The 15490-nt window shown below is 40.3% G+C and overlaps 1 protein-coding gene across 2 annotated transcripts in view; it reads right to left on the bottom strand.

The window, feature by feature from the left end:
• adgrb2 (adhesion G protein-coupled receptor B2) overlaps positions 1 to 15490 on the bottom strand; it is a 303815-nt gene that overhangs the window by 35583 nt on the left and 252742 nt on the right. For both annotated transcript variants that reach the window (XM_088089892.1, XM_042506819.2), the window contains 5 exons: positions 13853 to 13922; positions 11746 to 11812; positions 7385 to 7470; positions 5590 to 5688; positions 1787 to 1886 (listed from right to left, as the gene is read on the bottom strand). In XM_088089892.1, the coding sequence (XP_087946018.1) occupies positions 1787 to 1886; positions 5590 to 5688; positions 7385 to 7470; positions 11746 to 11812; positions 13853 to 13922 (422 nt within the window). The remainder of the gene's footprint in view (positions 1 to 1786; positions 1887 to 5589; positions 5689 to 7384; positions 7471 to 11745; positions 11813 to 13852; positions 13923 to 15490) is intronic.

The following is a 15490-nucleotide window of genomic DNA, read 5'->3' as shown; positions in this document are numbered from 1 at the left end:
CAATGAACTGGTTTTAGCTTCTTTAATGTTGGTTGGACAAACTGAAGATGTCACTTTTGGCTCTGGATAAGCTTTTTTGAAAATATTCAGACTCTTTTTTAACTAAGAGATTTATCGATAAATCACAAGGGCATCATCATGCCCATGATGCTGCCAGTTCTGGTAAGTAACATGACCCCTCGGATTCAAAAACGCAGCTTTGAGTCATACAAACCTAGACCTCGCCTGTGGCTGCCAGTAGCTCCCCACAGGACGCTGACTGGTCAGAACCACTGTGATTTAAACAAAAATGCTTTACTTGAAGCTTGCTGAGATGAATTTTCATGAAATCTCGTGATCCCGTAATTCTTGTCTCATTTTGTGATATACTAAGAATCCGGTTGTTGTGCAAGGTAACCCTTTGTTAGTCATTTTTGTTTTCCACCCCCTAATACGTACTCCTCCCACAACACCCCTGCAAACATTACATCTGTCACATAGGATGTGAACTAATTCAGCAGCACTGACAGTTTTCCCTACAGAAGAGGCATTCTAATGTGGGAAAGGCAACCTCTCCTCACCACAAAAAGCCTTAAGCTCACAGCTGCTTACATGTTACACACTGATTTTGGTTCTTTTGGCCTGAAGGTTGAGTTGTGTCAAACTGTGTTGAGGGGCTGAGATGTATCAGAATTTCTCTTTGAGCAGTTTACAATGACAAATCTCTCCATCATTGCTCTGACTGTCAGCTATTTCTGACTTCAGTGAACCTGGAAAACTTACCGGGCCAGAAAGTGTGTTGTTTTACTATGACAACCAGCAACCCTGAGGTGTCATTACCATTCTCAGCTGTGGTATGATTGTGAAGTTAAACATTTAGCATCTCTATATGAGGACTTTTTTCTCTTTTGATACAGTCGAAAATGTAGCAAATATAAATGTTGCCTTATTTTTTGTTTTTTGATGTGGTGAAAATCGAAAGGTCAAAAGTGTTTGGTAAAAAAAGAGGAATAAATCTTGTGACGTGCTGCTGCACCCACTTTGCAAACCACTGTATATATTATCATATCTGGAATTACTGCAATACTAAGGTAAAATAAGTCAGTAATCATTAGAGAAACACTGATATGGGAATAAAATAAGTTAGCTAAGTCATATATATATATTTCATAATTAATCATCACTGCGGTTCATGCTTTCATTCATAGACTGTGTCCCTGCACATGATCTGGACATATATGTGTGATCCTTGTTTTTTACTTCTACAATGACGATCCTTTTTTTTTCTTGAGAGGAGTTGCACTTTTGATGATAAACAGCATTTCAGAGCTTATTTCCATGATGCACCACATGACTTACAGCAGTGGTTCCAAACTAGTGGGTCATGGTTCAAAAGTGGGTTGCACAAGTGACTCATGAATGTGACAAGATTGGAAAAAAAAAACACTTCATTTTGAAGAGCAGCCCTACAGACTGTTTTTGGTATTATTTGACCTATTAACATGCTGTGCCTTTGCAGTGTCACTGGTCTTAAAGCATTAATATGCACTTTATTGGTTGCAGTGCTATTTATTTACTAAGTTTGAAGTAATTGCACTTTATTCTTGCATTATGTTTTATTTTATTATGTTCTAAGCCCAGGTTTTGTTTAAATTTTGTGAAATGTAAATGAATATGTCATTATCTATCTTAGGTAAGGACACTGTAACAAATGACTAAAACGAAATCTGGACCCCTGGGCTGGACCAGCTGGGAACCACTGACTTACAGTTTGTGAGCGTCTGCTGGTGTTGCTGAGATACATCACCTGGAAGAGTGTGGAGCGCCGGTCGGTTATGGCCAGCACTGCTGACATCCAGGTTAATGCTAACAGGGGAAGAACCACGCAGGAGCTCCACAGAGATGCCCTGTCAGAGAGAGAAAGAGGGAGGGAGAGAGAAAGGGAGGCAGACACAGAGAGAGGAACAGGAGGGGGTGAAAAGGAACAAGAGGTTCAGTCTTAAACCAGACTAGCCAGCTCTGTTAAGTCACATAACTCCACTTTTTACGTACATACACACTCACACACAGATCAGTCATAGTGGTGGGTATTTTGGAGCTGATTGACACACTGAGGTTTGCATCACACTTAATATTCCGACTGAGAAGTGGAAGATGATGTGTAATCATGTAGATAGTTATGAGACTGACAATTGCTCACAATTACATGGTTGATGCCCACAAAGTGTCATGCTGGTGGACTGTGAGACGATACACAGGGGGCGATCAGAGAGGGGGGAAGACATGCCATTGACAAGTACTGACACGGGGGCTTCTGAGGAATGAGTGTGTGTATGAGTGTGTGGGCATCTGTAACTCTACGGAGTCAGACACCAATTTAAAATGTTCATGCTGTTTGAGCACATATTCCTGGTTTTATAACCGTCAGTCTGACAGACCGACAGCTCTGTCTGGCTACGCTGAGAAATATGCACGTCCCTTTACAGGTGCATGTCCAAAGGCAATGAAGGGAATAGAAAACAGAGTGATAAAGCCAAAGCTGTGGTGTCCTCTTGTTAATGTGTTAAGTGTCCAGCTGTTGTTGACTTTGTTTTTTTTTAATTTTATTTACAATACAACTCAGTAGAGCAACACGAACTGCTTTCATTCTATGTGAAAAGAAAAACTACTACTGCAAGTTCACCTCATCATACATAATAAGTGCTTTTTAATGAAAATTCCCAAGTAATAGTCTGTAAAGCTTTATCAGGACCACCACAGGTATAAATAGAACAGGCTTACTGTATAATAATGCGGCAGAGAATGAAGGAGTGTTTAAATTTCAAAAACATTTAAGTTGAATGCTTTTGTTCTTTTGTTGCTGTTTCAGAGTAAATTATACAAAAATTTCACTTTTGCACAGTATGGATAAGCAGATTATTTAAAGGACCTACCGACGAAACAGTATTCTGTAAGCTACTAATATGTATTCAGCAAAGATGTAGGTGGATCTCAGATCAGCAAAGCTGTGTGAAATAAAGTCAATAATGGCCTCCGTGTTTTCCCAGTGACAACAAGAAAACTGATACAAACTTGTAACTGCAAATAGGCAATCTCATCCCATTAGCGTCCAATCATGCGACAACACAACTAAGACCAGAGTTCCTGCTTTAAACAGAGCTCTCTTCCAAAGTAAACACGAAGCCATAATGAAAGATTTGCACAAGGATATAGTTAAATATGCGTAGGATAGAAGCATAGAACGGGAGGAGGGTCTTTCATTAACAGTCTGGCTGCTCCTTACATGAAACCATGACAACGAACCTCTTGCTAAAAGGGCAAAAATACAGTCTTCAAAAAGATATTGGTCTCTGATCTTTTTCCTTCAACACTATAGTAGAAACTTCTAACATGCCAACACCCAATAGGAGATACTGGTAGGAAGAATCTGAGATAAAATCAAAGACTAGCATACAGAAAAAAAATTGTGGGAAATACATATGATTACCATTCATCTATCTAAGACTCTTTCATTTCTCTTCAGCATTTCATATTATTAATTTGCATGGCATCCCAAAATATCTTTTATGGCAGCACACTGTATATCGGAGGTCTGTGTCGCTGCATGGTTCGGATAATGCGGGCTTGAAAGTGTGGAATAAAGGAAAGAAAATCTTGGAAAAAGAATCTTCCAGAAAATGTGTACTTCTCTCCCCTGAAGTTGGGAGTTTTGTGAGGAGTACAATAAAACAAAATTGATTGAGCTGGAGGCCCTCAAAAGACATGGTGAGATGTGTGTGTGTGTTTCTTTGCACTACTTTGCAATATTTAACATTCTCTTGCAACACTTTTGCATTCCTTTGAAACAGTTTGCCTGTAGTGGATAGGGCGAAAATGGATGCGAGCGCACATTTGCATTAAAGATCTCATTTGAAATTAAAGTGTTTTTGCAGCGGTGCTACATTGTCTTTAAACCAGCAGTATTAAGTCATATTTTTTACAAAATGCTGAACATAGCTACTTTTACGTCATCCACTGGCTTGTGAACTCACATTTTGAAGCCTTATGTTTGGCATTTTGGCTGTCACCATCTGGATTTTTGCAGCCAGAAGTGACCATATTTGGATGAAAGGGTGGAGCTGTGATGGAGCAAGGAGCCTTGTAGATAGCCTGTCACTTAAATCAGCTGTGCCCTTTATAATGTGTAACTTGGGGAAATAGAGACCAAAACTTTTTTGTACCAGGGTGTACACGTTTACTTCTGCTATTACATTGGCTTCATTTTCAGCCCTGGAGGTTGCTACTTGGTATCATTTAACTTGTTGCAAATATATGTTAGTTTTGTGATTTTTCTCTCATAAAGAACACTTGTTTCTGTGTTTCTCTACAGTATGCGCACCCGAGTGAGTCATCTCGTTATTGCTGCATTTGTAACCTACAGAAGGTAACAAACATGCATTGTTAATGAATGAGCTTTAGTATTAGCTACTATGATTTAAGAATTATTTTGAGTTTGCTTTCACAAATGAAAACATAACAATGCCTAGCTAAAAGTAATTTTTTTTTAGCTGATCCATACTGGGCCATTGCGCTTGGAGCAGCTGAGCGAAAACAGACATACAGCTCAGAGGGACTGGAAGAAGATATGTATTGCAATAGAACACTGAACATATTGCGAGTGAACACACACACACAAATATCTTGTTGTGACCCTCTGGGGGCTTTGTAGACTTAAAATTGTTGCAAATCTATTCTGAGTTTTGGTTGTTTAAATTGGACTTAGTACTTGGAGTTTCAAAAACACTGGACTGCAGCATGTTTTGTCAGACCTTTCAAACACCTCACACCATGATGTTATGTTGATTTGCCAAATCTTCCTCCACAGCCAAAAAAGACAACTATTGTCACAGTCTGTGTAGCACTCTGCTAAATTAGACATGCTGTGAAAATTCTAAGAAATGCTCCAAACAGAAAGATTTAAATACCAGAAGCTTGGTATGTTTGACATCTTAAGTACTTCACCATTTTTTTTCCTCATTCCTCTGTTAATCTCCATCCGAAATATAATGTGTTGACTGTGGCAACCAGTTTAAGGTGGTAGAACCGAGATGACAGCTTACCACATTAGATATTATAATAGAGCCAAAACGTTTAGCAACATGGATACAGCAGCACATTTTATAATGCAACACATTTTGCATTATTTCTGACATTGTACTGCCCTGATGTGTTAAACCTCTGCAATACTGCACGATAAACTAGTTAAAACAAACTCTAAAAATATAGCACAAACACTGTCTGACACAGGTCAGGTTTTCTCAGTACGACCTGAGGAAAATCCACTTTGGATCAAAACATGCTCTCATTAAATAGTGGCGGCTCGCAGTGCAGGTGCTTTGCCTTTCATTAGTTTGTTTTTTTTTATCCAGACAAGTCTGAATGTCATCCTGCATCATTACTGACAGCCAGGAATTAAAAGGATGGAGGAGAGAGAGAGAGAGAGAGAGAGAGAGAGAGCGAGAGAGAGAGAGAGAGAGAGAGAGAGAGAGAGAGGATGATGGAGAGAAAGAGACACAAAGAGAGACAGAAATGGGGGACAGAGAAAAAATAGAAAGATGAAGATGGACTAACATGGCGCTGCTGGCAGTTGAGCTGGACAGAGCGGTGCTCGAGATCACGCCACACTTGGAGCATTTCAGGAGCAGTCGGCTACGCGCCTCCGCTGGGACACTTTGGGACATGTGCACACAGACACACACATACACACAACCATGTGGGGAGGAGAGGAGGGGGAGTGGGGGGTTGAGGGAGGATGTGTGGAAACACAAGTTCCAGTAATGGCAACAGGTGAATGTGCAGTTGCAAAAAAAAAAAAAGAACCAAAAGAAAAGGAGAAAAAGTGGACACAACAAAGAGAAGGAGGGGGGAAAGAAAAAAAGGGGAGGGGAGGGAGAAAAGAAAGAAAGGCAAATTAAAACCAGATCTTAAAAAAGTAGCAGCAATGAATAACAGTCAGAATACAAAGATTGATTCAGAGCAAGTGGAGAGAAAGTGAGAGACGGACATTGCAGTGTTACAGCGGAATAATGTGGATTAACAGATTACAGTGACACAGACAGGAAATACACAACCCATTGTATTCCACTGCCAGTGTATGTATGCAGGGTTGTGCACAGTGGAGTTTTATCAGGGTGCAAAAGAAGAAAAAAGGCTGTGGCTGTTTACTTACAGTTGACTACTCAGATGGAGAGAAACAGTGTGTGTTCGTGTGTATGTGTGTGTTTATATATATTGCAAGTGGAGAATGATGGGGCCATGCACGGGCTATGCTACATTAGCGTCCCATCACAGCTCATTGCCTTAGTGCCAGCCACATCCCCACGGCTTCATAAGGAAATGCATTACGCTAATGACAGCCTGTCCTGTTAGCAACACGGCTGTGTGAGGGAGCTCTCTGATATGTGTGCGCTTCTAAACACACACATCTTAGAGGGAAAGTGCGGAATTCTCAGATAACACCAGGGACCAGGGACTCTGTTTGTTTGTGTGTGTAGGTGTGTTTGTACACATCAACTGATGTAATCTCAGCGGCATCAAAGGGTAACAAAAGCTAATCAACCCCCCAGAGAGCCAATCTGTAATATTAACCCTTGCAGCGAAACACAAATTATCAATTTCAATTTGTGCAGTAGACAGACATTGGAGGAAATGTAAACCAGGGAGAAAAAAAAACAATGGAATCAATATGGAAATGAAAACATGGATTTGGCTGTGAGAGCCGGGGAAATCTCCACTCATAGGATTAGTAAAGATGATGAACGACCCCCTGCTGCTTTAATACAGTAATGTGGTAGGCGGATGCAAATGCATGCATGTCTCATGTGTATGCATACATCATGTGTGTGCATGTCTGAAAGAATAACGGATTTCAAGAGTGCATAAGACTTCACCCACATAAACCTGGTGTTTACACTATGTAATTAGGTTTCCGTCTGCCATTGATTCTCATATCCACCATATTCATCTATGTCACATAATACTGAGAATACTAGATGTGGAGGCGATAGTGAAGTGCTGATAGATTTCACAGAGCAACAGAACATAACAGATGTCTCGTCAGTTTGTTGCCAAATTGGACCGCATTTTTGGATTCTTTTTCATGGGAGGCACAGGTGCACAAATAGGTGTGTGCTCAGAGACCCTTGAAAGCAGTTCGAGTTAGTTGCCATGAAAATATTGTCTCCCAAGTTTGTGTCAGACAGAGGGTAAGATTTATTTAATGCGGCAAATTTGTAGTTAGTTTCCACCAAGAATTGAGTGTTTGGATGTGTAGGAGGCGTGTGCGGATGTCTTTTGTGTGTTTGTGTTTGTGTGTGTGTGTGTGTGTTTGTGTGTGAGGTGCAGTGGGTTTGGGAAGTGAACTTACCCCGCTCGTTGCTTTTTAGACTTGTCTGAGATGCCGTCTCGAGACATGAGCTTGTTAAACACCACAATTCCAATAAGCATATTCACCTGAGAGACAGAGGGCAGTAATTAGGATTAAGTTCATACATTATATGGTAGTTTTTCTATATTTTTCTCTCAGTGTTTCAGCTGATTGAAGATGACTTTTTGATTGTCTCAGAGAAACAAATCTGAAAGTGACAGTGCCTATGCTGACAAGCTCCCAGGCTGACTTGCTCCTATGCAGGAGGAGCCTTAACTCGTACACATATTTGTGATGCCACGTGCCTTAAACTGGTACCTTTTATGAAGTGAACTCAAATCTAACCAGACTGTAACATTATGACGTCAAATTAATGCTTCTTTTGTACACAATCAGCTTTACATTTGGCAAATGACCCATACATTTTATGAATTACAAACATTTTCTGCAGATACTATTTACACTGAGAGTCCATGGCCAATGTGGCTATTCACTCCTGACCGTATATTCATGGATGTCCCAGGAACACCGAAATATGATGTTCACAGCTATTCTGATAAAGTCTATGAACACAGTATTTCTTCTCCTCAGATACAACATTTGAGTTGTTAAATCTGAGAATTGTTTGTAGCAGTAAAAATCCCAACCACCAGTGGCAGTACTGAGTGAAACATTGTTAAGCAGCACTCATTCAGTTAAGGTAGCCTGTGAGGTTTGCTTGTAAACAAACAGAAGTTGTGTTTATGTTCTCACCAAAATGCACAGTCTGTAGCCTTTACGTGTCGAAAGTATTTTGGTCCTGGCATGACATCAGTTGTTTCCTTTATGCTTTATAATTATTCGCTCATTCACAGCGTCCAGTCATGCAGGCGCAGGTCCATGCAGGTGTATAGCATTAACCCCAAACTAACACCATTTATACCAATGCATACGCAGCTTGCAACCGCCCCAATCTTCTTCTTATGTGGTATTTTGTATTGATTTAATTAAGGGATAATGCCTGGCATTATGGACCACTCGAAGGGCATTATTGGTCACTTGCTAAAGAAAACAATTACGACCATTAATTTAAATTTTCATGCATTTTGCAGACAAAATCGTAAGTGTTTCGCAGAGTTTTTGAATAAGACTTGGGAAAATCAATACCATCCCATAAGGTTGATAGGACAAACCTTACATACCATTTGGCAATGGGAGATATTTGTAGTCTGCTCAGCTCATAGAGCCCTGTGGCTCAACAACGAGCCAGAAAGCTAACATTGTGCTGACAAGATTCGAGGTCAATAACATTGCCTATATAAACAGTTAATAGAATTTGACAGTATGTCAAATTCTATTAACATTTCTATTAACATTCTATTAACACTCCCCACACATTTAATTGATGTCATAATTCAATGACAAAATTCCAAAACTTTTTATCACTTTTCAAGGACTCATACTTCAAAAAATGTCTTGCCCTACTTGTCCAGTGTTTTTCAAACGTATCAGATTCAAATTCTATTCAAATGTAATTTCAGTTGCCTGGCATATATGAAGGGAGAGACAGAACGCAGGGGAAAAAATGAAGAAACATATGGGATGGTAAACGTCACACTTTGACGCATATTTGAGCTACATTATGTGAACAGCTTCAGAAAATAAATTTCATTACACACAACAAAATTCCATGATTTTTCCAAAACTTTCAGTGACTTTGACCAATTTCATGACTTTTTCAGGCCTGGAAAATATGATTATGAAATTCCATGACTTTTTTCCAGGTTTTCAATGACTGTGGGAATCCTGTGTTTAACAACAAGACCAGCCACCTATCCAGCAATGTCACTGTCCCCAAATCAATACGGTTAACAGATAGTTTATCTGGAACTACATAAATCGGTGTCCATTATCAGGAATTAATGGACACCCTGTAGCCAATAAGAATCGAGAATTTTACCCAGACTATGGTAAATAAGATTGTCTTTGAGCTCAATCAAACAGCAGAGCATTTTTTCTGCAAAATCTGATGGCCAATTCCTTCACATTGTTTTCTGACTGATTTATACAACATACAGCACTATTTTTTATCAGTCCCATCTGTGATTTTTCCATTTGTGGTGACTACCTTTAAAACAAAACAAACAAAAAAAAACTTATTGCCTCTCATCCTGGCTTCTCTTACTAATGAGGAGTCCACAGCTAAGCCTGCCAAACATCTGGCCATAGTGACCCAGTGACAAAGATTCTATTAGGCTCACAGATCTGAGCCAAGGCTTGCCACATGTAGACCTCTTCCACTCCGAAAATCCTGCCCATCTGGGAGATTTTCTATGCCGGCGACATACTAATCCTGATTTCCAACATTTATCTGCACTCTTTCTTCCAGCCTTTATGGGTTTCCCTGTAGAGTCTCTGTTTATTTATTCATCTGCTAGTGTTCTTTGGGATGTCAGCGGTGCATTAGCAATGACATTCACGCTCTAGTACATACCTTTACTGTGAATGCAATGAATTCCTATTCTTATCAAGGTCCTAAACTGAATGTCTGCTCTGATTCCCTCCTTCATCTGTCACCAAGAGCAATGTCTGGCTCGGTAGGGAAAATTTTATAGATTCAATGCACGGTTGCTGGAAACCCTAAAAAAAGAGCTGAGTAGTTGAGCAGTTAAAGTCTGACTTTCATGTGGTCAGTCGAATTTCCAGTTTTTTGCAGCTTCTGCAGAAGCCGGATTTTTACTTGAAGCTTTGCTTCATCTACGGTACATCTGGCAGCTTTTACAATTTGCTAAAAACTCTCTCCCCCTCTCTCTCTCTCTCTCTGATTTCCTTCCCTCTCATGTGTGTGTTGCTGCTGACAACTACCTACGATGTGCCAGATTGTGAGAGCACAATTGTCATGCCAGTCATGTCTGGCCCCGGCTCTGTGAGTCAGCATCATCCTGCACTGCTATTTGCCCAGGGCCAGGTTCATTAATTAGAGAAGGGTCCTGTGGGAAGGTCTGTGTTTCTCTGCCCGACGTCCCACTCTCATTACAGATGTTTGTTAGAGTGGGGCCCCAGCAACAACACCAGGGGGCCAGGGACCATTACATAGCAGCTGGGGTGTGGAGTTTACATCGACATTGTGGAGACAGAAATGGAGGAGAGCTGGAAACATTCCAAGGATACCCAGACACCAACACACACATATGAGAATAACTGTCCTTTGATTTTACACAATGGCTGTAACCACTGAGCTCCACAGACAGACATTCTTTTATAAAGATGGGTTACTTTTACTATTATAAATGAATGTACAATGGATTGTGTTAGCACCAGCCTTGTGTGTACTTTCTTACTGTGAGTGTGAATGTGCAGGTGGTACTTTGCTGTGTTTTATGACCATGTAACCTTTAAATAATAGTAGTATTTGAAGCCACCACATTATAATAATCATGAATATTCAGCACCATATAATCCTGTGTTCCCTCCAGCTTAAAGAAACTGTCAAACTGCCTCTCACTTGTTAGGAATTTACTTCAATAACATGTATATCACTCTGCACACCTGCGCTGTGTGATCTGCCTTCCTGACATGTACTACACAGTGAGTTTGTAAGCAGCAAGGAGAAGAAAATCTTCATGCATGGGCAGAAACACAACAACAACAACAACAGCAGTGGCAGCAATTACTAAACTAAAGTTCAGTACCCCATCCAGACTTATTAAGCTTATTGATGGAAATATTCACCCAGGGACTCATTTAGGAGAAATTAGCTAATCCTAGAAACAGCCACATACAGTAGCACACAAAAACAAATGATTAAAACACCACTGAGATGCAATCAATGCACTCGATTTTGCTGGAGAACAATATAGAGCTGTATTTTCTTGTGCATTAAAATGTTTGTTTTATAGCAATTGGCAAAGCCAAACAAAAGACACATTATCATGATTGCTGTGTGCACTGTTAGTCACATATTTATGTATGGAAAGAAGTTTTTAAAATAAGAATTTAGCCTTTAATATATTGGGTACAGTGACTCATAATTTGAAAGTACACATAAGAGTGAGAGATTTGGCTGCTGGGTTCAGTCCAGACATGCTGCTCTCCTGGGAAGCTTTTGTGTAATGGAATATGTTTTAGGGGTTTCTGGGCTGACATTTTTAAACTCAAAGATCAAGGTGCTCATCTCATCATTTTGTCATGGACACCTGGGGTGTGTTTGGTCACGTGCGCAGAGGGAGTGAAAAGGCAATGAAAAATCCTCAGAGTTCAGCTGCAGCTGCTTTAAAGCCCTTATCTTGGAGGTTAATTTTGAAAAATATTTGTAGAATTATGCAATGTGACCAGTGAGAGGTGGAATCTCTTAAAGAGAGAATATTGTTGGACAGACTCACCAACACAATGACAGCAGCAGGCCCAACGAAAGCATAAAGCAGACCGCCCTCCAAAGACAACCAGCAACTGGAGAGAAAAAAAACAGACTTCAAATGTTTGAAGCACAAAACGCAGCAAAATCACAGAACTGCTGGTGTGTAAACCATCACTTCTCCACACCCAGGTCTCACATTTCACTTTCTGTGAGTGCCAGATACTTCACCACAACAAGTACACAACCAATTAAGGATCACATTTACTTGAATTTCCCTCAGCGAGGGATAGAGCAGTTATTTCTATGGCTGGATAAGTGCCTCTTTCTGTAAATACTGCCCTCAGTGTCAAGCAAATTCATTATGTACATTACCTAAAACACATCCTCGAACTGTAAATGCTGTTGTGAAATTTCATTTGAAAGCTCCCGAGACTTAATGAGTTTAAATGTGTCCTCCAGTGATGTCATCAGAGCACACTAAAACCCCACTGTTGACTTAATTGCAGCTCAATAAAAAGGAAGATGCAAAACACACGGCCCAAAAGCTGATATAGTGTCCTCGTATTAATGAGATGTTAAGTAGCGCAAGAGGGAACGAAGTTGTAAACATCTTTTAAGATGTGTTTTCATTGAATCAATTACACCATTGACTGGATAACAGAGCTTTTTGTGGGTCATTTCTTGTTTAAAGATAAGCCCAACAGTCATTATAAACAGTGCTATTAAATGCTCTGCCCCAATGTAAGCAAAACATCCTTAACAAGCTTTACATATGCCACATGGCTGTCACCTCAATGGGATTAATTTTATAAAAAAAAAAGTGAAGGTGCAAGAAATCTATTTTCTCAATCAGCGTCTTACTTGAGTGAGTCCCACATAAACACAACATTTTTTCCTACGTTATTCCTACTTCCTACAGAATTCTGCATTTGTTATTTTGTCCCTTCTTATCTCCATGGTTTAGTGTGTGGCTCAAGGGAGCTGTATGTGATATTTAGAGCATATCTATGATTCAGAGTCTGGGATGGGATTGTCTGCTATGGATCTTAACAGGTGAAGGTGGCTGAGCCAGCTCGCAGCTAATGGCACTAACTTTATAAACAGCACTTGCAACAGCAACAGTGCTGGCAGAGCTAATGGCGTTAACCAGGGGGAAACAGGAGGTATGCCTCTGCAACCACACCGTCCTAAAATCAGCAGTAACTGCAATATGAACGCAGTGCAAAGCTGCAGCAATTAGCTAGCGAGTGAGATATACTTTATAATCCTGAGTTCCCTCCACCTAACCACACTACTTTACCAGATCCACACAGTGTGACCTCATTCTCAGCTATAATAACGCTCTGAATGTCACACACAGAATCTTTAAAGTGGCTCAGCTGGAAAAAGATGATGTATGTGAACGAATCATAGTCTAAACACAACAAGTGTTGCTGATTGCCAATGTTATCCAAACAGTTCTGAGGAGGCAGATTAGCTCAGTTTATGACCATTTCAACTCTTAATGATGTTTTTCCCTAGTTTAACTTGGACTGTTTAGTCATGAATATTTAAAGTTACAGAGAAATTCTTCAGAATTTAAACCTAGTTTTTTAGGGCCTTTAATGTGTTTTCAATAGAATCTTGATAACCCCTCTAAAAACGGCTTTAACAACTTTGTCTCGCACCCACTAAATGAACAACATAGATGCGTTTTATCTTTCACCAAGTGCATGCTGGGAGAAGCTTCAGTTCTCCAGTGACAAAGCACAGGAATAAGCAGTTACAGAAACTCGGATGGAGAGATGGATGGAGGAAAACTGATTGTTTTGTTGATATGAATAATGTGAAAAATACATTTAGAGTTTATATATTCAGCTGCTTATAGCAGAGCCTCCACTGAATCAATAACCACCTCTGGTAAGTTATAAAAAATTCTATAAAAACACAAATTTATGAAACAGACTGTAGCTTGAAACCTTTAGGGAAAAACAGAGAGTATGCAGTATTTCAAGCAGCAAAAGAAAAACTTTGGTATTCTTTGAATGGTCAGCAGTGACGGTGATGGATGGTGCTGATATTGAGTGATGATTCTCAACACCTGTCATGATTGGTGTGAGGGACAAAGCAGGGGGTTGGGAAGCGGTACTCACTAGCTGGCTGTGCCATAACCTCTCGCTCTGGTGAAACCCACTGACACTGCTACAACTAGGGCTGGAAGACCTGCAGAGAGAGAGAGAGAGAGAGAGAGGGAGAGAGATAAAGAGAGAGAGAGAGATCAAAAGGGTGAGACAAAGGATAAAAGGAAGTCTTAATGGGGCGACGAAGCATGTCGGCCAAATAAGATTCTCAAGTGCAAGCGACTCCATATGGCTCTCCCCATTCAAATGCTAAGCAGCCATGCAATAGCACGTAACCTGTGCATATGTGATTGAAACAGACTTAGTGCTCTGCAGGTAAGCCCAAGTCCTCTGCATGTGCTCCCTGACATGAGTCTACCTACAGGCATGAAAACTGGGCTTAGGTCCCAGTTCATGGCATGGATAGAAGCTCTGATTTAGCGTTTCTCATGTACATTAAAGGGACAGTTCACCCAATTTTCCGTCTTATCTGTAGTGATATTTATCAATAGTTTATCGATAGTTTTGGAGTGAATTGCCAAGTTTATGTTCCATTGTATTGGAGAGAAGGCAGACATCTCTATGGCTGATATCTCCAACACTCAGCAGCTCAGACCAAAACAATCTAGACTGATATAAAGCACTACAGGCAAGAGGAAACATACATCTTTTTTTATTTTGGGGTGAACTGTCCCTTTAAGGCTGCCACAGGTGAACAGCAGATGCAACATGTCTCTAAGTAAGTTAACACTATGACTTTGAGAATAAGAGACTAAAAGAGAGTTTAAAAATGTGAGGTATAGCTATGAATGGTCAATAAGTCCTGCATTAATTAGCTAAATCAAGCAGTTCGGGTGTGTCTGCTGTATGTGTGCTTGTGTGTGTGTGTGTGTGTAAATGAGAGGAAGACAGAGTGAGCGTCATGGAGTGCGTGCCAGAAAAAGAAGGAAATATGCTGGGTCCCGTAATGAGCTTGGCTCTGAAATATTCATGTAATTAACAAAGCTGTGATTATGGCTGCAAATGAAAAGCAATTAGAAAAAGTCACATTAACATTAACAAATAAGATGGTGGGGAGCCAGGCCGGTCCACAAACCAGCATGTGCAAAGTTTCAATTAGACAACAACATAAATCTAATGTGCACCGATATATAATGCGGTAAAACACACACCTATATACTACACGTAAGTACTTTGCTGCTAATCTAACACAGATCCAGTCACACCCCAAATCTCCTGTTTCCATGGCAACTGATTTCAATCACATAATTTGGGGAGAAAATTGCGAAATGGACGTGAGGATGATAAGCTGTTTGATCCCCTCCACTTTGCTCGACTGTTTCATGCATTTCATTTGCGTTTGTAAATGTAGTGCATAATTACATAGCTGCTACTGAAGAAACCCCCTGCCCGTGCACACACACACACACACACACGCACACACACACACACACACACACACACACACACACACACACACACACACACACACAGTATCTCTCTATCTGTGACTGTACAACAATCTATACATTCTCCCTCTGTATCAGGTAAGGGCATCAGTAACTTGGGAGATTAGACTGGTGGATCAATATCAAGTAAAATGAACAGTGTTGGTGTGTGTATGTGTGTGTTGCAAAGGTGTTAGTGTATGTGTGTGTCGCAAAGGTGTTA

The sequence above is a fragment of the Plectropomus leopardus genome, chromosome 17 (assembly GCF_026936395.1).
Source record: "Plectropomus leopardus strain MGB_pleo_1.0 chromosome 17, ASM2693639v1, whole genome shotgun sequence".
NCBI classification, from domain to species: Eukaryota; Metazoa; Chordata; class Actinopteri; order Perciformes; family Serranidae; genus Plectropomus; species Plectropomus leopardus.
Note: the sequence above shows the minus strand (reverse complement) of the source record. Positions and strands in the feature narration are given on the sequence as shown.